At 39.0% G+C, this 25005-nt stretch overlaps 3 protein-coding genes across 3 annotated transcripts; all 3 read left to right on the top strand.

Moving 5' to 3' along the window:
- Positions 1 to 6384: 6384 nt before the first annotated feature.
- On the top strand, positions 6385 to 11775 carry LOC102307478 (hemicentin-2; the record flags this gene model as incomplete). The annotated part of the gene is given in 6 exon segments (XM_005939903.3): positions 6385 to 6616; positions 6858 to 9642; positions 10191 to 10457; positions 10545 to 10877; positions 10964 to 11218; positions 11301 to 11775. Coding segments are annotated over 5 exon segments (915 nt in total). The 3' UTR covers positions 11309 to 11775.
- A 1559-nt stretch (positions 11776 to 13334) lies between these two features.
- cmc4 (C-x(9)-C motif containing 4 homolog (S. cerevisiae)) lies at positions 13335 to 14408 on the top strand. Its single transcript, XM_014339255.2, has 3 exons — positions 13335 to 13468; positions 13552 to 13611; positions 13695 to 14408. The coding sequence occupies exons 2-3, from the start codon at positions 13554 to 13556 to the stop codon at positions 13829 to 13831; spliced, it is 195 nt and encodes a 64-aa protein (XP_014194741.1). The 5' UTR covers positions 13335 to 13468; positions 13552 to 13553; the 3' UTR covers positions 13832 to 14408.
- Positions 14409 to 18293: 3885 nt separating this feature from the next.
- On the top strand, positions 18294 to 23513 carry LOC102308127 (cell division cycle 37, HSP90 cochaperone). The gene is made up of 8 exons (XM_005939905.2): positions 18294 to 18682; positions 18900 to 19181; positions 20149 to 20251; positions 20339 to 20454; positions 20555 to 20677; positions 21925 to 22107; positions 22192 to 22263; positions 22474 to 23513. Exons 1-8 carry the CDS (start codon positions 18575 to 18577, stop codon positions 22624 to 22626), a joined length of 1140 nt encoding a protein of 379 aa, XP_005939967.1. The 5' UTR covers positions 18294 to 18574; the 3' UTR covers positions 22627 to 23513.
- Positions 23514 to 25005: the final 1492 nt, after the last annotated feature.

Raw genomic sequence — 25005 nt, 5'->3', positions numbered from 1 at the left:
AGTCCTCTTCCCTGCTCTTAGCAGATCTCGCCTTAGGAGCCCTTTTAAGCGCTAGGAATCTTGAGGAATAGCTTTTATATTAACTGGGATTGTCGTGTCACTTTTACGGGAAATTCTAAGAAAACGTCATGACTCTGAGAATTTTCTTAGAATTTGGCCGCTAGGAGCCACTTTTTGCACAAAGATTCTTTAGGGATACGGGCCCAGGTGTGAAGCAAAACTAAACTTGTGGCCAGGAGAACAAGGTCCTGCCATGATGCGCTCAAAGTCACATAGTGTGACTGTACTCAGTGAGTTTTCATCACTTGCAGTTGTATTTTCATTTCTTGAAGTTTTTCTCTGTTCATCTCTGTATTCTGATACATTCATAACATTTCTTATTTCGTTATACTTTTTTTATTGTCATAATATTTTGTGCTGTGATTCTCCATTGAGTAGTCGTCAGGGGACCAGTGCTGGGATTTTAATTGTTTTGGTGTTTGTTTTAGGGATGTGTAGTTTGCTGTGTTTGTATATAACACTGGAGACAATGGCTCGTTTTTAGGCACACTTTAATGTCCATCAAACTGTTTACATCACACTCACTTCACTTCTTCTCTCTCCTCCTCATTGTACCCGTTACACAGTAGCACCTTTGCCCCAAAGGAGTGATGGCAACCACAGAGCACACAACACCCAGATTCAGTCCACAAGATAGTTTATTACAGACAGAGCAGAAAGACTGAGAAGATGAGCTGAGAGCGACAATGTTAACACATTTCCCATCTCCCACAGGGGCTCGAACAACCTTTGGAGTCATGCTGGCAATAGGTGTGGCCATTGGAGTTTTGCTCCTCATTGCTGTTGCATATTATGTGACACCCAATGGCACAATCTCTTTCCACAATTGTGGCTATCAACCAGGAACTCCCTCAGGATGAGTATAAGGTAAACCTTTATCTTCTTATAAAAATGCACATCTCTGCTATTATTATTATTTCTAATTATTTTATTTGGTGTTTGGAGAAAACATCTGTAACATGTCTGTTGATGGCCGACGGACATGTCTGCTCTGCGTGCTCTGTGGGTGTTCTTCTGTTCAAAGCTGTAGCTTTAAAAAAATGCATTATCTTGTCAGCTATCTCTAAAGCTCCACTAATCAAGACTGCTGCCCTAACACATATTTGTGGTACAGAAAATGTGTCAGGCTTATTATGGAGGCATGACTCACTGCTTCCTGGACTTTTTTTGGACACCTTTTCCACGCAGTTATTTTCTGTTTCAGTTTTAGGCAAAGTTTTCCATTGTATTTGTATGTCTGTAGCTGATGTCAGGATGGTTATTTGAGTGAACTGGTCTTGTTGCTACTGAAGGTGGTTCTACTACCCATTGAATCACATGGCTTTTTTTCCGTTGTTTTCACTAATTTGCTTATCCATTTTGATTTAGTTTTTGTTAAATACAGTGTAGTGAAAAAGGTATTTACCCTTTTCTTGAATTCTTAGCTTTTTGTATTTTTGTTACACTTGAATGTTTCAGATCATAAAATAAATGTTAACATTAGACAAAGATAACCTGAGTAAATGAAAAATGCTATTTTTAAATTATGGTATATATGATGGTATGGGATCCAGTCAACCACAGAGAGAGCCACAAATGGAGAAAACTTGGAATAGTGGCGAACCTTCCCAGAAATTATTGAACCTACCAAAATTACTCCAAGAGTGCATCAACATCAAAATCTCATCCAGAGGTCATAAAATAACCCAGAGAAGCATCTAAAGAACTGCAGGTTAGGGTTAGGCTTCATTGGAAAGTTCCAAGTTTAAAAATCACTGCTGACCAAAAAGAACACAAAGGCTCAGATGGCCCGTCTTCTGTGGACTAGCTAGACAAAAGTTGAACTTGCGTCCCGTTACATCCATCGCAGCAGTCCATTTAAAGGACATCGTAGAACCAGTCAAACATGGTGGTGGTAGTGTAATAGTCTGGGGCTGCTTAAAGACGTGCACAACTTACAATTTACTGAACAATGAATTCTGCTCTCTAACAGAAAATCCTGAAAGAGAATATGCAGCCCTGAACCTCAAGCATGATTGGATTGTGCAGCAATCCAGAACAGACCAGCATGTACACCTCTGAATCGCTACAGAAAAAAATACAATAATAAATTACGGCACTGTTAAACTCACGGGAAATGCAAAGCATTTATAAACTGCCTTTCCTTATCACCTGTCCTGCCAGCAGTGCACACCGCAGTTTTATTATTTAACTTCAGTCTTCCATATATGTCGTATTGAATGTCTCTGTATATTCAGTTTAATATTTGATGTAAATCCAAAAGTTTATATTTATTTATGAGAAACAGTAAAGCCTGAATAACTTATTGTTGAAAATAAACCGCACACTGATGTGTTAATAATCCGAATTATTGAAGGGTTAATGGAGTTCAAGTTCTTTGTGTGAAGGCTGAGGAGAACTTTATAACATATTTGTATTTGTTTGTATGTGCTGTAAATATTTGTCACTTAGGCAAAAGTGTATTTTCTTATTAAACATCTTGTTGCTATTCATATGCATGTAAACAGCAGTTATTAGTGTAATAAAGGAACATAAAATATACAAGGTTGTAAACCTCTTTGCCAGTAATTCAGAATAGCTGTTTTCTTTGGTTGTTGTTATGAGCAAAATTAAAATCGAAAGGAAAATTGTAGGCCTAGATACAAACTCAGTAACCTAAGCATATAAGCATACCATTGTATTTAAATCAGTAGGAGCACAATATAGTTTTGTCTCAGCCTGCTGCACAGACACAAGGCATATGGAAAAACTCTGCTCTGTCCTGCACACAGATTTAATATCTCAATAAAAGGCATAAACTGTTTGCTTATTTTGGGAACATTTGGTGCACATGAAACAAAAGCACCTGAATTCTCAGTGTTTTGTTGGAGTCTGTCCTCGGGAGGGTGCTGTGGGAGAATCCAACAGGTTTACAGGTATGGACGCCTTCAAGTGCAGTCGGGAATATTGCTATTAGACATTTCTACCCAGTATGAAAAGACGAAGCTCTAAGCCTTGCGACTTGGTTGTATAAAAACTGCATACACATTTATCATTTACATGCTTTAAAATTGACGATTAAATGCTGAAGTCTTGGAGGAGGGGGGTTTAATTGAGTAATTAGCTGAAACTAAAGGTTGAGCTAAGGTTAAATGAAACTAGTTGCTATACTGCAAACTTTTGAAGGTTTTCTTCAAAAGTAAATCAAATGTTTAATTTATTAAGTAAGGGGTTGAAAAATAACTTCGAACTGTTCCTTTAACTCACAATGTCGCTTCAGAAGCCAGAGCGAGCAGAAGACGGGACGCTTGGTGAGGTAATCGTGTGACTGTCGGGATAGTTGCTGCCTGACTACTTTTGGTTTCGGATTTTTTTTCCCTTACAGGTTTAGGGTTTGGTCACAGCTTGTGGGTACAGGAGCAGCAGGAGGAGGGACACGGGTGCGTGACTAAGTTTATTCAGCCAGATCTCATTTATTTTTCTTTTCTTTGTGAGCGTGTTTCCCTGTTTGCTGAAACCATGGTGTGGTCCTTCTTCTTCTTCGGTTTATTAATCGCGTGTACAGGTGAGCTTGTTTTCTTTCTTTGTTACATAAAGCTACCATATTGTGTCTTTATGAATTGATCGCTGCAGCTTCGAGCTCATCTTCGGGAGAAAGCCTACGCCCATTGTTTGATACATATCAGCTCTGTTCGTGGACTGTATAAACATGTTGTCCTACTGTCCGTGACCGGGTTTGTATTTGTTTTCTTTCTTATAATCGTGAATTTCACTTTTAATCTCGGTGTTGTTAGATCTTCTCGACTAAACACAGCTTGTAAATCATTGACCCAAGTTTGTCTATTTTATCAGGTCAGTGTCTGAGCTGTTATTCCTGGAGATGTATGAAAGAGAAACTAAATGACCAAGAAGAAATATAGTAACATTTGTATCAACCACTGTAAACTAAACAACAAAAAAAAGTTAGAACCCCTCAAATCCAATCAAGTCCGACCCCCGTCACCACCAACAAAATGAAAAGAAAGTGCTACCAGAAACAAAAGTAGGGAGGGGGGTTACATTCAGTGAAGCAAAAATAGATATGAATAGAAATTGTACTCTATGTGTCTACATAAACTTGCATCTCCATATTTCATCATCTTGTGTGAACCCAGAAAAAAACAACAACTTTGAAACATGATTTATGGCACTACTAGACAGACCAGCTTTTCTCAGAGATCTGTTTCTTTACAGAAGGGGCAGATTTCTTGCTAATTTTATGAGGAGATTTCTTTAAGCTTCATAGGAATAAGGAGGAAAATTTGCAGTTTCCATAACAAAGCAATTAATTATTATCAGTCATCAACTTCTTTGCAAGAGAAATATGAGTAAGGCTGGTTAAATCTTAGTCTCTGATACTGATCCCAGACAATACTTTAAATTACTTGAATAAAGTTTCCAGTGGATATTTTGCTTCTGAAATGGATTCATTTATCGGCTGGAGGTATAATGATGTAAGATGAAGTAACTCTGCAACAAACTTGTGGTACCAGTTATGCTTTAGATACTGCCTGATCTCCTTTCTTGGGGGGATATGCCTTTTAGATTAGAAGTCCTTTTTTTTGCCTGTCCCATTTGGTTCTTTAGCCGTCAGAATTGTTGTTTGAAGACCAACAAGGATACCCAATGGATTTACTTTGCGAAATGGATCATCACGGCCTTGCCATATTGGTCCGTTTGATCAACCTTTGTTGTTATTATTTATTTTATTTTATTTTCAGTTGTTACAGATGGGACAGACATGACTGAGGGATAGGAAAGGGAGAAAGAAAGATGAAGGAAAAGAAAAACAGAAAGGAAGAGGGACAGTGAGAAAGGGCACTTAAAAAGAGAAAGAAGAGAAAACAAGCAAAAAAAACAGAGTAACATACTAAACACAAGACCATCACGTTAATCTAGCTAAGTGTAAACAGCAGTAAATACTAAATATTGAATGTTGTTGTGCAGCACGTAGGACCGACAGCGCACAATGTGATTGGAAATAGCAGCCAATAAAGGTGTAGTTTATGTCTATGAACAGTGGACACCCGTGTGCACACCTGTGTGGATCAGCGCGCTTGTATTCAAAAGATTTCCCCATGTAATGGTGTGCTAGAGGATGTAGAGAGCCATAGCCCCATCCCCCAGGGCATGAAGCAGGCATGGAGGAGAGATTAAAAGTCTTTAAATCAAAATATCAAATCTTTATGAAATTTAAAAAAGGTCCTCAATAAATTTTCATCTGGAGAGCTGAAGAGTATGAAATTGATAATTTTTTAATACAATAATCTTTCTGGCTATCCTGGAGTAGCTTGACTTTCAAATACTAATTGGGCGAGAGTTGTTTAGTGTTTGTGTTCAGATATTGAATGGCTCATCTTTTCAGCACGGAGTCTTAAGTCCTCTGAACCAGGTCAGAGTACTAACAGGACCGTAATGCTTAGTAGAACATCAAAGTAAATGTTGCCATAAACTTAAGTCTTCTTCTTCTCTAGGAAACCCTGCAAGTGCCTCCTGTCCATTACAAATGAGTCCCTCTAGAGTTGTGGTGAGATTTGAAGACACCTTATCAGCCAAGTGCACTTCACTATCTAACCAGACTGAAGGAATGGGCTGGGAGTCTCCATATGGAGGAGTGGACCTTACCCACAATGTCACTTTTCTTGACTTTAAAATTGACTCTGTGCCAGTGTGGGAGTTAGAGCCAATGTGTTATGTGAATTCCCGTGATGGTGATCAGTGTGTAAAACTGTTACCAGTCACTGTTTATAGTAAGTAGCCTTAACTTTCTCATATATTTCCAGAAAAGGTGTTTTAGTATTTGAACAGTGAATGACATTAATTCATTATATTTCTTCTACTTGCAGAAATGCCAGACAGTGTGTCATTGAGACAGAATTCAACTACAGTGAAAGAAAGTGAACAGTTTGCCATACAGTGTGACATTGTTAATGTTGCACCAGCAAGAAATCTCTCTGTGCTTTGGCACAAAGGAAATAAGATCTTAAATTCTGAGACATTTATTGAGTCCAGTCCATCTCCCGTGAGTAAGTCATCTGTCCTCACTCTGACTGCTCATAGAGATGATGATGGAGCTGAGATCTGGTGTGAAGCAAAACTAAACTTGTGGCCAGGAGAACAAGGTCCAGCCATGATGCACTCAATGTCGCATAGAGTGACTGTATTCTGTGAGTTTTTAACTTGATCTTGATCAAACATCAGAAGATTTTCCTTGTATTTTATTTTCTAATTTATTTCACATTTGTCTGTATTTTATTTGCATGTATGTTCTCAGACCCACCAACCTACACCAAGGCTGGAAATGAGACTCTGGAAATGACAGTTGGTGAAAATATGACTTTAAATTGTAACGCTAAAGGAAACCCTCCACCATCATACCACTGGGAATTCCCAAAATTCACAAAAGAATGGCATGACAACAAAGAAGTGATTGAGCCAATTCTAACCCTACCGTTTGAGCTTCCAGGGGTCTATACATGCACAGCCTATAGTAAACAGGGCAATGTGACCAAATATTTCAATATCAGCGAAGCTCCAAGTAAGTTCTCATCAGTTACTTCATGACATTTTGTATCTCGTTAAACATTCTTATTGTCTATAATATTTTATGGTGTGATTCTCCATTATGTAGTCGTCCTGGGACCATTGCTGGGATTTTAATCGCTTTGTTCTTTGTTTTCATTTTTATTTTGGGATGTGGGGTTTATTACAGACAGAGCAGAAAGTCTGAGCAGATAAGTTGAGAGCAACAATGTAACAACATTTCCCATCTCCCACAGGGTCTCGAACAACCTTTGGAGTCATAGTGGGAGTGGGTGTGGCTGTCGGAGTTTTGCTCCTCATTGCTGGTGCATATTTTGTGACACCTAATGGAACGTTCTCTTTCAACAAAGACGGCTATCAACCAGGAACTCCCTCAGGACCAGTATAAGGCAGACTTTTTTTTAAATTCAGATTTGCATGGCTATTATTTTAATTTTTGTTAACGATTTTATTTGGTGCTTGGACCCAAAAATTCTGTAACATGTCTTTTAATGGACAAAGGACATGTCTGCTCTGCATGCTCTGTGGGTGTTCTTCTGCTCAAAGCTGTAGCTTTAAAAATGCATTATCTTGTCAACTATCTCTAAAGCTCCACTAATCAAGATTGCTGCCCTAACAAACATATATAATACAGGAAATGCGTTTAAATGCACTGCAGTAACCTTTACAAGTCTGTGTATAAAAATGCAACAGATAAATAATTAGATTTCATCCCCACTACAGTCTTATTTTGGAAGCATGATGTGCTTGCTGGCCTTATTTGGAAATCTTTACTACACAAATGCTTCCTGTTTCAGTTTTAATCAGGCTAATTCGAACCTTCTTGCATATGGATGTGATGTTTTCCTCTCTCCTGCACATTTGCACAAGTCTGTAGCTGATGTCGAGATGGCTACTTGAGTGCACATAAACTCATTTAATGAATCAAGCTGATGTTGGACTCAGGGGAATTAACACCTAACAGGCGCTCTTTTTCTAGCTCATCATTTTGGTTTTATGGCTTTCACACATACTGTATGGTTTGTTCTGTGCTGATTATCAGCTTCGTGCTGCAGCAAAGCTCCGATGAAGCCACTATATCCTGTCCATGCAAAACTACAAATGAAGACAAAGGTCGTGAAGAAGAGCCTCACATGTGTCAGAGGAATTAAACAGAGCATATATTTTGGACACAATTGCTGTAATACGTTGATACAGCTATATATGGTCAGAGTGGATTTCTCAGCTTTTTGTGCGGTTGTGCTTTTGGGTTATGTTTCTCATCTAGTAATTGTGTTAAAAAATACTGTTTTTATTGTTCATATGACTTGATAATTGGGTACTATTTAACAGCAATTGTTGCCTCATCTGAATTGTGGACCTCTTGTGTGTCTTTAAAAAAATAACAATTCATCAAGAAGTACATTAAATATTTGCATAAAACTCATTTTTTAAGGAAAAATTAGCAATTCTATGTCAGCATTTTATATATTCATTTTGTTTCTACTCACCTAAACATGTAAATGCTTTGGAGGTACTTTTTATGGAATTACTTGAGAGCACAATGTAGTAATTACTTTTTTTAAGTATTCATTTTGGGATATGCATAAATTATTCATATTTCTTTCTCCTTTTTTGTAAAATTTGATTTCTGTATGCACTGGTACGTCTTTCGGATCGCTTCATAATTTTTGCACTGAATAGACTGAGAGTTTATCAAGTATTGCGCCAACTTTTCTCATGACACAACAGTTGTTTTACTGAGTCTGCATTTTACCAGAGTTTGTCTAATTGTACCAGTGACATGTTTTTAAGAAACTACATGTGTGTGATTGTAAATCCTGAATTAAACAATTCAGGAGACGAGGCAAAGTCAAACCAGTTTGATTTCTCACTCTCTGTCTTTGAGTCTGGCTACATTTTACAATGTTCACTCTGCCATACTAATTAGTTCTTAAAAAAGTGAATGTAAAGAAGATCATTTGTGATCCAGACTACTGTTGCCAATATAAACATATTTCTTATGAAACCATGTTTTTTTTCCTTCTCTGTCACTGTTCAAATACTGTTTCTGTATGCTCTGTGTTGCCCTAACAACCTGGCACAGCCACCAGTGCTCAATTAGTCATGGACTTAAAGGAAAAAAAAACAAGATTTTTCAAATGAGCAAACGTACAACATTAACGTGTTTCGATAGAGAACTTTTAGAGGGAAGAGCATATTCAAAGCTGCAAGTGAACTGAGCTCATACTGCAATGTGTAAGTTGAGATTCCCAGCTGTGATGTCCATAAATACACCATAAAGCGTTCGATTACTCGCTCCCTTGCACTGCAGTTGTGGTCAAAGCTGATAGGCTGCGTAGCATTCTGGTCACAGTTGGGAGTCTTACAAGCTACATCCTGCACAAGACCAGCACTGCTGCCTGCTGGGATTTCACAAAGCATGGAGGTCAGGAGCAATAGGAGGCAAGCATGCAAGACGAAGGGAAAACAAGCGTTTCTTCACAGAGAGTGACACTGAAAGGAAAGAGAAAATGTGGGTCAGGCTGATATGCTTTCACCTCTGTGTTCTAGGAGACTCACATGACTCAAAAATTAAGGAATGAAAGTTTGGTGTTTACATTTTATTCTACTCAGATTTCAAGCTGGATGTTGGAAAATGGGGGTAGGGGGTGGAGGAACTAGACAGATGTATTCACCCTATATTAGTGGCATTTTAGTTCTGCATATACTTCGATGTCTCTGCAGGCTTTTAATATCCTGCATACTTGCTTCTAAGATTACTGCAGTGCAGTAAGTGTTATGCTGTTTTTCAGAGGCCTGCAACCTGTTACATTTCCCTCTTTCCCTTTCACCCCCTCCATCGCCCCCCAAGTCAGCTGGGAGGGAACTTTTGTTCCAACATAATTCCCTGCAGGGTTGCCAAGGTCTTTCAAGTTGGAGTTCTCTTTCTCTAGCCTGTTAATCCACAGCTCGGTGCAGAAAATAACATGGGAAACAACTTTCTCACATGGATTCTTTTGCTTTGCACATTTTGTTCAGGTAAGATTTTGTCGCAGAGGTGTTTCTTTTCCCTTCTTTGGGTTGTAGATGATGTTTGGTCTTATGGAAATGCTATTAAGTAAACCCAGGTTGGAATGATCAGTAACTTCTGTGAAATAAATCTAAAGGCGAGCTCGAAGAATTAGAGCAGCCAGTTTTGTGCTGACAAAAATATTTGTCTTCATGCCAAGACTGTTATTTACTCAAGTGATGAAAGGCCCTAAAGAATAAGATGTGTGGTTGCATGCTGGATGCTTATTAGGTTGCAGCCAAGATATAATGTGGGTGAAGCCCAGTAAGTAGGTCAGTTTAATTCTGCTGTCATAGCACATGTGACTTATTAGTAGTATAGCTATAAATCCCCTATTAGCAATGCACACTTGTAAACTTTGAAAGTATTAGACAATTCCTGCTTGATTACTTGTGAGTGTGTTGTAACAGGGTTACATAATGTGCAAGTAGTTACAGCTTTTTCATGTAAATATGAATATGCATTGTGATGATGATGACAGAAAAACAGTGAGAGATATCACTGCTGTGTATCTTAGTGTCAGGTGAAGGCTGCTCCCTAATCCTCAAGCCGTCCAGGGTCGTGGTGGGCTTTGGGGAGTCAGTGTCTGTCAGCTGCGAGGCTGCGCGCCCTGTCCGTGTCCTGGGCTGGGAGTCAGCCATCAGTGCTTCACACACACAAGAGGACCGGTCTGTCCAGTGGAAGGTAGACAGTCTCATTGACTGGATAGAGGAGCCCATCTGTTATGGGGTGTTTTTCACAGCTCCGAAACAATGCGAGGAGAAGCTCAACCTCGTGCTCTACAGTGAGTTGTTTAAAAGCTGTTGTTAAGATTGATTTCTCAACCGAGCCCTTTTTTGATTGACCTGAACCCTGTGTGTTATTCATTTAGAAACTCCAGACAGTGTCTCCATCAGACAGGTGAACCACACCGGCCCCATGGTGGCAGGGAAAGAGTACCAGCTGCTCTGCGAAGTTCAGAATATTGCTCCCGTTCAGTATCTCAGCCTGAGGTGGTACAGAGGGCAGACTGAGGTTTATAACCACTCCTTCTCTGATCTCACCTCTTCCTCACCTGTCCAAGTATCCTCTATCCTTGTTATCACACCAACTAAAGCTGAGAATGGAGTGCAGTATAAGTGTGTTGCAGAGCTGGAGCTTGGGCCAGAGGGACCACAGCCACCTCCCACTGTTACCTCAGAACCTCTCAATGCTTCTGTTTATTGTGAGTCACTAAGCTCTTCTCATTCTTAAAGCAAGTTCCTGCATGCTCGATACAGTGAGAAATGATATGTGTAACTTTCTCTTTAGTTCCCCCGACATTCCTGAGTCCTGAACCAGAGATTTTGGATTCTATACTGGGGGGTGAGATCATATTAAACTGCACTGCAACAGGAAACCCCACCCCAATATACAGCTGGCAATCCTCCGTTCCCATGCAGGAGAGGGTGGAGAATGAAGCAACTGTTACCTCCTCCTCGCTGCTCCCAGGGACCTACACCTGCACTGCATCCAATACACTGGAAAAGAAAAGCAAGCAGTTCATTGTCAAGGCAAAGACCAAAGGTAGAAGAGAGAAATGAGGCACATGTGCAACCTGTCTGTGCACGCTGCAGCCTAACTTGTATCTTCTTTTGCTTTCACCTAGGCGTTTGAAACAACCACTGTGGAGAGGGGGTTGGACGACCACATCAGAAACACAGCGAGAAGTTTATCTTTTTTACAGTTTTTATTTCTGGTGTTTTTGTTTTTTTACTTTCACATTTGCTACTCTGGCGATGGAGGTGCATATTTATGAGACGATCTTCTTATCATCCAGAATTAGTTCACACAGAGAAACAGACCTGAATATGCTGTGCTTGGTAATTACCATTTAATTTGTCAGTGTTGTTTTAGGATGTAGTTCACATTTTATGAGACATTCTGTGTCTAATTTGTATTTGGATAGGCCCTTTTTTCCTATTAATGAAACTATCTTGTAACACTACAGAAGTGTAGCTACTCATCATAGCAGTATGACTAGCACCAGGACATGGCTGTAAATATGACGTCTTTGTTTTCTCATCTTTATCAATACAAGTTTAATAAATGAATTGTAATAAACTTCTTTCATGGACCAACAAGCCACCTTTGATCAAACATCTTTCCAAAGGAAAAAAATATTAAGAATACTAACACATAATTTACAGTAGTCTGTCCAATCCAGATGAAGCTTAAATGAATCATGCAGAACTTAGAACATATAGATAGAATTCATATTAAAGGTAACCTTTATAATTTCCTATTTTCATTTTAAGTAAAATTCCATATTCTATTTTGTTCTAATTTTAAAGATTATGACTTGGAGCTCATGGAAATCAGAAGCCAATTTCTCAAATTCTTATTTGAGATATTGTCTTATATTAATGAAACAAAGATTTACAATACAGAAATATCCAACTTATCAAAAGTATGTTCATCTGTACACTCAATACTTAGTCTGGGCTCCTTTACCATGAACTGCTGCATGATTGCAGAGCAGCGTGATGCAGCCGATCAGCCTGCAGCACTCCTGAGGAGTTATTTAAGCCATTGCTTTAACAGCCACCTTCAGCTCGTGTTTATTTTTGTGTTGGGTGTTTCTCAGCTTGACAATACCCTGCACAGCCTCTCTGTGGCAGGGCTGGGCAATTACCCACCCCCACTCTACCGGATTCAGTTCTGGCAAGTTGACTGGCCAATTAAGCACATTAATAACCCAGGCAGCAAATCTGGTAGTAGTTTTGGGACTCTGGGCAGGATCTAAGTCCTGCTGAAAAAGGAAATAAGGTTTATCAGCAGGTGGAAGTATGAAGTGTTCTATAAGCTCTTGGTAGACAGCTGCACTGACATTGCACTTTATAAAACATGGTGAACCAACCACATCACAGACCTTGGATTCTGTGCCTCTCCACTCTTCCTCCACGCTCTAGGACTTTGATTTCCAAAACTAAAAAGTAAATCTGGTTCATCTCTGATTTAGGAAAAGTCAGTGTTTGCTCTTGATGCACTGGCACCACGCTCAGCCCATTCCTTTTCACCAATGACTTTCTCTGCCTTTCTCCCTTTGTGAACAGTGTCATTGATCGCTGTCTGGACAAGTGCCAAGTCAGCAGCCTTCCCCCATAATTGCGATTGCACGTGGCATGCCCAGGAGATTAACAGTATTCATGCTGTAATAACATTAATTTAATCAAACTTGTGAAAATAATCTAATATCTGAGACACTGATTTTCACAAGCTATAAAACACTCTAAATTAACCTAAAAAAAAAAAAAAGTTTATTTCACTGTGTTTGAAATTAATGCAGAATACATACGCGTTTACCTTTTTAAAGCTATACCAAAAAAACACAACTTTTCACAATATTCAAACAGCTGCCATTGCATCATTTTCCCTCTGTCACTGGGTCACTACGACTTCTCACCGCGAGATGGCGTGGTTATACTTCTACAGTCATTGATCTTAGGAGGTGATTGGTTGTTGAAGACTCACATGATCAAATCACTGCCTCGTAAGAGGATTTTTAAATATATAGAGAACTAGTATATGAGTGTTGATTTTAAAAATTTAGCGCCATCTGTGTGTGGATTTTATCATTTGGACCTCTGTCACGCGGTCACTGCGGCTTCTGACCACGAGATGACGCTGCTGTACTTCCTAAGAGGTGATTGGCTGTTGAAGAGTCACATGTTCAAAACACTGCTTAGCAAGGGGGGACTAGCATGAGCAGCTAACATTAGTTAGCTTTTTGAGACTAATTATTAGCTCCATGACAACTACTTAAAAGTGATAAAGGTGGGAGTCATTTCTTAGGTTCTTTCTTATGTTAAGTCCTCTTTGCATTTGCTCACAACAAAGAATGTCGTGTTCTCTTTCAGAAATGCCACAGAAGGATCCGTGCCAAAAGCAAGCATGTGCAATTCAGAAGTGTTTACAAGGTGCTTTAAGCGCTCACTTTGACGCAATTATATGTTGGTGAAGTGAACCTGAACTGTTGCCTAACTCTGTCTCCCCCCTGCAGCTAATAAGTACGTGGAAAGCCTGTGCGAGAAGGAGATCGCGGAGATGCGGCGGTGCTGTCAAGTGCATGCGGGAAACTCCATTTGCTGCTCCGGGTTCAAAGACTCAAAACCCGCAGAGAGCAAAAGTAGCGAATAGTTCCATGTTGCATGTATTCATGCAAGGCATAATTCTGCATTGTATCAGTATAACATGACAGTGGAGTTTGCTGAGTTGTTGCATATTTATTTGTCTGTCTGCTACCATCCGTTTGTAAATTTAAATAGTGTTTTCTCACAGCAGACATTTTGAGATTGCAGAGAGCCTCATAATCACTCATTCCCCTGGGGCTAAATGGCACACATCTGGCAGCCTCACAAAGCTGAACAATGCAAGCTGTCTAATGTATTTAAATATTATATCGTGTGGTTCTGTCCACACCCAATGTATTTCTCATGCCTAGTATGAAATTTCAAGTATGTGTGTGGCAAGGGGTTTTATTCTAATTATAGTAATAAAGATTTTTTAAATTGAGAATTTCCCTGGAAATCGAGACTAACTTGTTATTCATATCTCAGCCTACAACGAACATCGTACAGTGGATAGCTTTTAGGGGTGTAGAGGAGAACATGGCAGAAAGACAAAATTTAATGCTAGCTGGGTAGACAAGGATGAGGCTCTAACAATTGTTTTTTCCTTCTGGTAAAGAAATAAAATGTTTGCACATTGAATGAAACAATTGGGTTATACTTTTTAAATTAGGAGCATCATTCACCACTCATGCAATGATTAGGACAAGAAAGTCATTACAATTTAAGATTTGTTGATTGATTCATGATGTCAAACATTTTCTTTATGGAAGCAGGTAAAAGTGGAGGTGTGAAATTAATAATACTCTGGTAGATTCGTGGCTTTCAGTTAATTCAACAACCTTATTGACTACATAATTGTAATTAGAACTACATAATGCTTTAGATAATGCTTTAGGTAGATTTTATTCCTAGGTGTGTTGTTTTCACCTTCCATTCTGCTGGGTCGATTCTGGCCCTCGGGCCAGAACTGGGTCAGCCACACCTCCTCAGTGACTTAAAACTTTTAGTCCCTGGTGTTATGGGCCCCAGGGGTCCAGGCCCATCCAAAAAGGTCAGTGCACCCCCTCAGCTGAATTCTACTGGCATAGTTTTGGAGGCAGGCACTGTGGCAACTCATAAAGAGAAGCAAAAAGAATAATTTTAGTAAAATTAAATCCTTCAGTTTGGTAATGAAGGAGATCTAAATCATTGATAAGCTATTACAGTAAAAACCAAGCTCATGTTACTTATTTGATTAATAGTAGCTTAGTGACTAGGAAGTAATCTCAGTAGTGTGACTCAGGAGGACACTGATTTTTGGAGCGAATGGGCCTGTGCAAGTCGAACAATGGGAAGAGCCCCCATATGACTCTTTGGAACAAAAATAATGTCATTTTTTCGACTTGTGTAGTTTGTTATAGGTGGTGTGGATATTCTTGTGGTTTAAAGTTGCTTGTTTGTTCTTGAATTTGTTGTGTACTTTTAAAGGTGGCCCAGCTGCCCCCATATTTGCAAGGGGTCATTACAGCGAGTAGCACCAGATTTCTGATTTGTCAGGCCCTTCTTGACACAACATCAGATGGGTTGAAACAGGGACCTTTTGCTTGTTGGGTGAATGTGTAAAACTCTACCCTATGGAGTGTATAGGTTATTATTATACGGGACTCCCTCTTACTGTAACATTTTAAATATACTTTAACCTTTTATTTTTAGCTATGCATCTTATTTTACCCTCTGTTTTTAAAGTGTAAGTGCAAATGTGCACACAATGTACAGGATAAATGTACCTAAATGTCTCTGAAGATGTAACTCATGCCTAATATTTTTTAGGCGTGGTCTGAATATTTGTGAATCCAGGCCTTGGATTATTTTAGCACTGACACCCTGGTTGTACCTGTTAGACCCAGACAAACTACATTGTTAAGGATTTCCTTAGTACATGAGCTCCACATTCTCTGCATGGGAGTCATTGCCATCTTGAGCAGCTGTAAACGGTTGCTCAGGCTCATTTTACACTTTGAAACCTTGCCCCCTTTTGTCAAAACTCTAAACAAGTAAATTCACACAACTTCTGGCAAATCTTACTAATTCATCAACACAGTTTTGCACGTTCTCAAAACCACGGAGTGTTGTCAGATCACACAGGGAACCATTGAGAATAATCACACCACACATGGTACATTGCACAATACGCCTAGGACGAAAAATGTAAACAGCTTTCAAAACATGTAACTCAAATCTTTCTGGCCTCGTGTGGCCATCTTGCATGTAAAAAAAAATTTGAATAAAAAATAGATCATCCCTCCTAACACACACGCACACACATACTGCCATCCACTCCTCAACTTCCCTTTTATTTACCAAGACATCATTGTGGCAACAGAGGATCTGCTGAGAAACCAGTTTTGTTTTATTCTCATCTAACATAATTATAAAAAATTAGAAACCATATAAAACTGGAGTCTCGGAAAATGTGAAACACTTTAATGAGTACATAATTGTGAGAAAAGAAAATCACCTACTTCACACTTCTGCTGTTTCTTTTTATATGGGTTATCAATTCGTGCACAAAAACATGATAATATAAATGCTTGAATATTTTTTGGGAATGACTGTTCTTCATCTTATTCTTCCTCCTGTGCCTCACATAATTTCCACCACCCTTTGAGCCATCTTAGCAGGCCAAAGTGGCTTTATATCTTATATCTAGATTTTAAGAAATGACATCTGTGCTGTAATTGTGATTAATGTCTGCTTGCTGTTCTTGACGTACGAATGCAAGTGAATCAGTGTGCAGAAATTAGTTTCTTAAGGCTTTAAGCTTTAGTCTCTTAACTTATAGCTTTAATAGAATTATACATGTAAAAATAAAGAGTGTTGATAAAGGTTTATACATTCAGACCAATCAAATATATAGCCAAAGATATATATATACGGCAATAAAATAAGAAAACAAATCAAGAAATGCAGGCTTTGGATCTTTTGATCTAGCGATGTTGAATGTTTTCAGTTCATATGTTCAACAGGTTGGATGCCAGTTAGAAAAGAACGAGGAATACTGGATTAAGTTGGATGAAGTGGTGGAGAGTGGTGACTGAAGCAGCGTTCAATGGATATGTAGGTTAAAAGTTGGTCAGAGGTTTTGGGTTAAGGAAAGAAATGTGAAAGCACTGATGGTAGTGGGTCGAGAAGAGGGTGGCATAAGAATGGAGCAAGCAAACATGTTGAAGGTGTAATCTGAAAGAGACAGGAAGCTGCTCAGTGGTTTCAGGGGAGAATGGAACTGGGCAGTATTAGATGGTAGTCTGTAAGATGAGTTTGGACATCAAAAAGAGGAAGCAATTGAAGGCCGAGATAATCACTGAATGGTGGAGGTTGAGGAAGGAAGAATGCTGTGCAGAGTTCAGGGAAGAGTTGAGGCCAGCTCATGGTAATAGTGAGGAGTCATCAGATGACTGGGAAAGTACAGCTGTAGTGGTGAGGGAAACTGACAAGAACATATTTCATACTTAATGTCGAAATGAAAAAATACGGGAAAGCATTCAAAGGAAGTTAGCAAAGACAAGGTAATATAGTAAGGGAAATAAAGAATGTAGATATGAGTACTGTTAAGCAAGGTCTACAGCAAAGGAAAAGGCTTATAGTGAGATGCATCTGAGAATGGACATTGAGAAAGGAGAAAAAGACTTCTTCTATCAGCTAGGCAGAGCCCTCAACCTTGAAAGGATGTGCAGCAGTTCAGGGTGATTAATGATAAAGACAGAAATGTACTAACAAGTAAAGGGGGCTTGGAAGGTGGAAGGAGTACTTTGAGGAGCTGATTAATGTGAAAAATGAGTGGGTGAGGGAGGATGCATGAAGGACAGGAGGACAGTTGGTGAATCAGGGATTAGGAAGGAGAAAGTGAGGGCAGGTGTGGAGAGGATAAAGAGTGAAAAGTGGCTGGTATAGATGGTTTCTCTATACCTGTTGGAGATGAGCAGTGGACTTTTTACCCAGATTGTTTACCTGCACCAATATTCAAGAGTGAAGATGGTGTGCAGAATCGCAGTGCCTACAATAGATGAAGGTGAAAATAGATGGGCATGATTAGAGGAGGAATAATGATATAGAGAACACGTAATGTTGAAGATGGACCTAGTGGGCAGGAAGGAAAGAGGAAGACTACATAGAAGTTTAATAGATGTAGTGAAGAAGGACACGCAGATGGATGATGAAGATGTTAGGGATAGGATGAGATGGAGACAGATGATTCCCTGTGGCAATCAGAAGATGTGGGGTTCCTATTTTTCATTAACTGAAGTCATTTTAAATTAAATTATTTAAGTCTCTATACTTTAAGGTATTATAACATATTAAGACTAAACAAATACATAATTATTCTTTACCTTTACACTTCATTTTTGTTCTGACAAATTTAAAAAGATGATGTTTTGAAGAGAAGTTACAGCGAGTCATTTATTTTATTTTACTTTATTTTATTTTATTTATCTAGTCGAAGTACAAGGAAAGGAACAGCACTCTTGTGTTTCCGGCGTCGTCCTCTTGACGCAATGACGTGATGACGTCAAACGGAAATCTGTAGCTCCAATTCTTTCTAGAATTCTGTAGCACTCTCTAGCCCGCTGTCTTCAGGGAGGTTCATCTGAGTTTGTCTATATCTAATACAGCAAGAAGCTCTTCTAAAGAAACAAATACGTATTTCTGCGCTGTGCGGCGATCTTGCGATCTGTCCTTGTTTCAATCAAACTTGTTAGCTTCTCATAGCTCACGAACTTAGCTGAAGCCTATTGTAAGCTAACGGTGTTAGCTTTGGGGTCTTGGTGTCAGGATGTCCAGGATAGATTACAGCGTGTGGGACCACATCGAGGTGTCGGACGATGAGGATGACATCCATCCAAACATCGACACACCCAGTCTCTTCAGATGGAGACACCAGGTATAGCAACAAGCCACGCATGGTTACAATTAAGATGCTACACATGAAGTAAAAGTGATGCATATTTGACCTGAACTGTTAGCTGACCTCGTGTGTTTACTTTGGTTCTGTGTTCACTTTTAACATGAATATAGGAATGTTTAACTTTTTGCAGCTAAATCCACATTTGGAAAAAAGAAAAAAAACAAGTAGTAAAGATTTTATATTTTGACCTCAGGCTCGTGTGGAGCGGATGGAGGAATTTCAGAAGAAAGGTGAAGAACTAAACAAGGGACTGTCCGAGTGCAGACGCAAGCTGGCAGACACACAGAAGAAAATCAAGGAGCTAACCATTTCAACATCAGAGGATGCCAAAGCAGAGTTGAGCAAAGTCCAGGCTGAGGAGAAGAAAATGAAAAAAGAGGAACGGGATTGGGAGAGAAAGGTGGGAGACTACCAACGGGAGGAGAAGAAGATGCCGTGGAATGTAGACACGCTCAGCAAGGATGGGTTCAGCAAGGTGAGGTAGAGTAAGTGGAGCTTAAAAAGCACTACAGGTTTTACATCGCACATCATTTATTACACTCTTTTTTTTCTAAAGTATTTTCAGGAAAACAAATGCTAACAAAACTGTTGTCTTTTCTCCATATTTCATCTTTTAACTTCTGCAATTGTTTGTTTGAGCTTGACAACCAAGGGAAAAATTGGCCGAAAACATGATCACCACATGTCCCCCACAACAGAGCCATTAGATCCCCTCAAAAGTTCAACACCTTGTTCACCTTGCTTTATCATCCATTCAACTCGTATGCCACTGTGCCCATCTGTCCTGCTTTAGAATAAAATGTGTGAAAGGACATGGTACTTCAGATGTGGCATCAGCTGCCATCACCTGCACTGATCCTTGGCTCAAAGCTGGAAGTATCACCAGTTACTTAAGAGTAGACATTAGACTGAAGGAAATAGGGAAAGGGCACACATACAGAGTCGACTTTTCTGTTTCAACATTTACAGTTGATTTAGAGTTCTGTGTTGAATCTTTGCAGATCCTACAAAGTAACCTACACAAGGATCCAATACTCTCGCCAGCATTCATGCTTGTGCGTAGTGTTAATTACCTGGTCCTGTCTCGGTGTGTTATATGCAGAGTTAGCCATGATGGAAACAAATAAAACTGTGAAACAGTTGCTGATAGATTGAGCAAGTATTTAAAAAAAAGTAGACAGAAATGCAGAGGAGGAATTGACAGTACTAAACAGGCCAATACAACTGTTGTTGTTACGACATACCTACAGTATAGATTCAATGCAGAAGTCTACATCGACTCTCATTCTTTGACTTTGTAACACATTGAAATCTTTTCTTGCAATTTTCAGATATGGGTTTATTAATATTGACATCTCTAACTTGTATGCAATGACATTCTTTCTGTAGAACTCAGAGACATTGTCGTTAACGAGTCCATTCTTCCACTGTCTTTTTCATAGAGTATTGTTAATGTCAAACCTGAAACCGAAGAGACCGAAGAAGAGAAGGAGCAAAAGCACAAAACATTCGTGGAGAAATATGAGAAAGAGATCAAACATTTCGGTAAGCACTCGCATGCATCAGTATTTACTCTCGTTACAAGGTACTGGTGAGAGTAGAGATGCTTCTTCATTACTCTCGTTACTGCAGGCATGTTGCGACGTTGGGATGACAGCCAGAAGTACCTCTCTGACCATCCTCATCTGGTATGCGAAGAGACCGCCAACTACCTGGTGATCATGTGCATCGACCTTGAAGTTGAGGAGGTAAGTAATACAAACAGAGCTTGTTTGTCATGAATTCCTTCTGCACGCGACCATACTCCATCTAAATATTAAGCTGTAAAAACGCTTCTTCCTCCTGCAGAAACACGCATTGATGGAGCAAGTGGCTCATCAGACCATCGTCATGCAGTTCATTCTGGAGCTTGCTAAAAGCCTCAAAGTTGACCCCCGTGGATGCTTTCGCCAGTTTTTTGCAAAGATTAAGGTAACTAGTTTTAGTTTAGCTTCTATTAGTTTTGGTCTTTTTAATTATTATTGTATGGAAAGTAAATGTCAGAGTAAAGGTTTAGGAGCATCAGTACAGGCATTGCAATTTGGATTTGGATCTTATAACTTATTCAGTGACCTAAATATGGGGTGGAGTTCAGAGACCTGGTATTAAATTGAGCTCAAGGCTAAATTATTAAAGATGATGGCATTGGCATGGTTTGGTTCCAAGGTATTTAAGAAAACTGTTTCCTATTTACATAAATGTTTCCATGACCGTTTTACCTCACCACGTCTGTTTTATTTGTCTTTCTGAGTTTGTTAGCAAGTCGGGCAGAGAGCTCTTTCTTCCACACTTTGCAGTGGCATGCAAGCCAAGCTCCTGTTCTTATGGCAGGAGCTTAGAGTAGTTAAGGTTAAAAAGTTTGTTTACACTTTGCTGGAGATTTACCTGGCAATGGTCACAACCACATATCCAAAAAGACTTGGCAGAAAAGTTCTCAGATGACTAGCTTTAGTTTATCTTTGCCTAGGTTAGGTATTCACTGTTCACTAAAGTTTTACAGAGGGATGGATTTAGGTTGATTCTGTTCATCTTGATTCAAAGTTTTCTGTGGGACAAACGCTTCATCAGTCATCTGAGTGGTTAATTTGTCTATTAGTGATGAAACATTTCTTCCGCTGGCAAAGTTGCATCCAGATGAACAGATTCAGCTTTCTGGGATTTGCTTATTGTCGAAGATGTATTAAAAAATGCAGTCAAAAAAATCCTTTCTGTCTAAATTTTTGTATTAAAAGAAGTGGAGAACGGTAACATTGATCATCACCTGAACTCTGCAAATGTAGAGAACCGGTTCCTAACCTTTGACAGATTCCTCTGAGTTCACAATGTTGAATCCCGATCTGTCGTTATCTCCCTTGTTTTCAGAAACACAGTCTAACCTATAATCCTTCTGTTTTGAAAGCTTGACAGATGTATGCAAATGCAGGTTTACTTAACTAAACCGTTTTTTTCGTTGCAGTTTTTTTTAGTTCATAATAATAATTTCGGTCTGGTGTACCAAGGGATTGTGGAGTGGTTTTATTTTGGGGTTTTTTGTTTTTGTTTTTTTGCATCTAGACCTGATGTGCAGGAACTAAATTTAGTCCTCAGTGTACAGTGCACAGTTTCCGTAAACGGTCTCTGACATGGGGAAACCCTCGTACTAATTGTGTGCATACGTGTGCATACATGTGCCTTATCAGACAGCAGATCAGCAGTACCAGGAAGCTTTCAATGATGAACTGGAGTCATTCAAGGAGCGCGTTCGGGGAAGGGCGAAGATCCGGATAGAAAAAGCTATGAAGGAATATGAGGAAGAGGAACGACAGAAGCGCATTGGACCTGGAGGGCTCGATCCCGTTGAAGTGTATGAGTCACTTCCAACTGTAAGTTTTCAGCATAATTGAGCACATTCCTTTGTTTTCGTTCTCTTGAATGGCGTGTTTCACAGATTGCATTGGTAATTGCAGGAGATGCAGAAATGCTTTGATGAGAAGGACATCCAAATGCTGCAAGAAGTTATTAGCAAAATGGATCCAACGGTAGGTTGTTTGGTGTTGTCGTGCAGGTTTATTACTGTGAAGCACTTTGCGGTTTTTATCCTGTGAAAAGTGCTACATAAATGAATTGATTTGATTTGATTATAGTTTTTCTTATCTGAGTCTGTTTAAATGTAAAAATGTATGTATATCTTTTTTTAAACATCCTAGCTTTACTCGGTTCATAAATGTGATTCGTTCTACATGATTTAGGTGGCAAAGGCTCACATGAAGAGGTGCATAGACTCTGGGCTCTGGGTACCCAACGCCAAGGGAGACGACGGGGAAGAAAAAGGGGACGAAAAAGACGACGAGCCCACCTACGAAGAGATCCAACACGAGAAGGAAGAAGCCAAAAAGGAATGACCACATTTGAATTGTGATTTGTTTTTATTTTTTTGGCAAATGTTACCCCACTGTATTTCAACTTCACTATGTGTATGTTTAGTTTGCCAACCAATGACACAACTTCTCAAAAATATTTAGCTGACATTTAAGGGATTAGTGTTCACCTAACTCCACAGCAACATTACGTGAACAACTGCTGCCTGGAAAAAAAACTGCCGCTTGTGTGTGTGTGTGTGTGTGTCTTATTTGTTTGGATCTCACTGAAGTTTTGTTCTTTGAGTTATTCGTAGCGCAGACATGTCTGGCTGCTTTGTTTGTGTTGGTCATGATGATTCTGTACTTTTCAAATTCCAATTTTTCTTTGAGATTTTTGGCTTGAGCAGCCAGTGTATTATTTTCCCAAATTGCATTTTCTACAAACTTACTAATCTAAACGTTCACTCCTTGAGACAAAGCGTTTGTGGTTGTTTTGAATGTATGGGTGAGTTCAGAGAGGGCAAACATGTGAATCAAAAGCAGATGAGACCTGTAGTGGTGTTAACCCTAATGACTTTGTTGTCATTTTTAGTACGTCACAAACATGAAGATGATGACTACAACAATCACGACTTTAAAAAACAAAGCTTTTCATTTCAGGACACACTGGCTGCACATACTGTAACTAATTTACAGCCTGACGAAAAGGAGTTCAAAGTTCCTCAGGTTTAGCATTTCGTTATGGGGGCAATTGACAGATCATATGTTCTAATAGTGAAATTTGCAAAGTAGTGCGTGCCAGTTAGGCGTGTTTGGAATCTACATTCACTTTCTGTGCTGTCATTTTGAAGGTGATTAGTACTTGGGCTTTTGCATGATGTCAGAACTTGTTTTACAAATAAACTAATTGCAATGGCTTATAAAAGGCATTTTTGACTGTCTTGGACATTAATAAATGAAACTGCTCAATGGATCTCTATGAGCAAACTATTAACCCCAACAAATATTTATTTTTCATTGAAAGCTAATTTTAAGCTTGGGCAAAAATAACTTGAATGAAACAGAATGCATTTCTGAAACAATGATTTCATTTTTTAAGGGAAAAACCTACCAGGCCCTGTGAAAGCGAAATTGCCCGCTCTTGTTAAATGATGAGTTGATTGTGATTAACTGCATTTTTTTTGGGGGGGGGGAGCTGAGTTTCATTACTCCCTGACCTGTTGAATTGAGAGCTCCATTATATAGAACCTGTCTGACAAACAGCAACACGTCATACCACGATGTGAAGAAACTTGAGAACAGATAAGAAGAAAAAGTCATTGACACATATCAATCTGGAAAGGGTTACAAAACCATAAGGCTTTGGGACTCCAGCGAACAACAGTGATAGTCATTCCCACAAACCCACAAAGAAGTTCCCACAAAGAAGTGCAGGCCTCTCTTGTCTCAGCGAAGATCAAAGTTTATGATAAAAATGTTTTGTAGGTTTTTTTCCATATTTTTTGGACTGATTAAACAGAAGTCAAACATCATGGAAGGCTTGTATTGATTTACATCTGGTGTAACTACATCAGGTGTATATAATGATGTAATTACATCAGTCAAAAAGTAGAATCTGCAATTAGTTTTTGGTAAAGTGACCTTTACATATCCTTTATTTATCCAAATAAAAAGCCTCAGTTGCATTAATAATATCTTTTTCTAAAGGATCGGCCCAAAAAGGCAGCAGAAATTGTCACAGGTATAACAGTTCTATAAAGATAGTTAAAGTGGGCAAAAAGGGCTGAATTGATTATAATATAGGTCCAATAAGAGAGAGCCATAAAGATACCTGCAAAATGAGTCAGTTCTTTATTTTATATACAACCCCATCATAAATCCTGTTGACTATAGCCTAATTACTAAAATCACATATGAAAAACAAAATAAAAATAAAAATCCAGCATTCTTGAAAGAAAAAAACATCAAACAAACTTGCTTTTTCCTTCCTGCACAATCTGCTGATTTCAGTTTGTGTGTGAGTTCAGTTTGTGCCGACCTCAGCCCAGCAGCCCGACGCAGGAAACCAAGGCAGTGATGACAAGTGCTGTGCAATACAGCAAATTTTGGTATCCAATACCAAGTAAATACAGGGTTTCCTATAACAATACCAGTACTGAAACCTTTAACTTATAAATGCAACTTATATGGTGGGGGGAAGTTTGTCATATCTTATGACTTATTAGATGACTCATCATCAGTTCACAAATTCTCAACATATTTTAATGACCACTAAATCACTGTGATTTAAGACGTCGGCTTCTTGTTATAAATGTGTTCTTTAAATAAAACATTTCATACTGTATGTTTGAGGGATATTTTTTATTTCCAAAAAAACCCAAAAAATACTGAAGTTAGTGGATAAATTCAGTATGTTTTGAT

The sequence above is a fragment of the Haplochromis burtoni genome, unplaced genomic scaffold, assembly GCF_018398535.1.
Source record: "Haplochromis burtoni strain Fernald_Lab_line unplaced genomic scaffold, NCSU_Asbu1 Contig_21, whole genome shotgun sequence".
NCBI classification, from domain to species: domain Eukaryota; kingdom Metazoa; phylum Chordata; class Actinopteri; order Cichliformes; family Cichlidae; genus Haplochromis; species Haplochromis burtoni.
The sequence above is the reverse complement of the archived record's forward strand: the minus strand, read 5'-3'. Positions and strand labels throughout refer to the sequence as shown.

Coding starts and splice junctions, on each gene's coding strand:
- LOC102308127 (XM_005939905.2), top strand. CDS start 18,575: ATGTCCAGGATAGATTACAGCGTGTGGGACCACATCGAGGTGTCGGAC. Junction 18,683..18,899: donor TCTTCAGATGGAGACACCAG/GTATAGCAACAA, acceptor TTTTGACCTCAG/GCTCGTGTGGAGCGGATGGA. Junction 22,108..22,191: donor TGTATGAGTCACTTCCAACT/GTAAGTTTTCAG, acceptor TGGTAATTGCAG/GAGATGCAGAAATGCTTTGA.
- cmc4 (XM_014339255.2), top strand. CDS start 13,554: ATGCCACAGAAGGATCCGTGCCAAAAGCAAGCATGTGCAATTCAGAAG. Junction 13,612..13,694: donor AATTCAGAAGTGTTTACAAG/GTGCTTTAAGCG, acceptor TCCCCCCTGCAG/CTAATAAGTACGTGGAAAGC.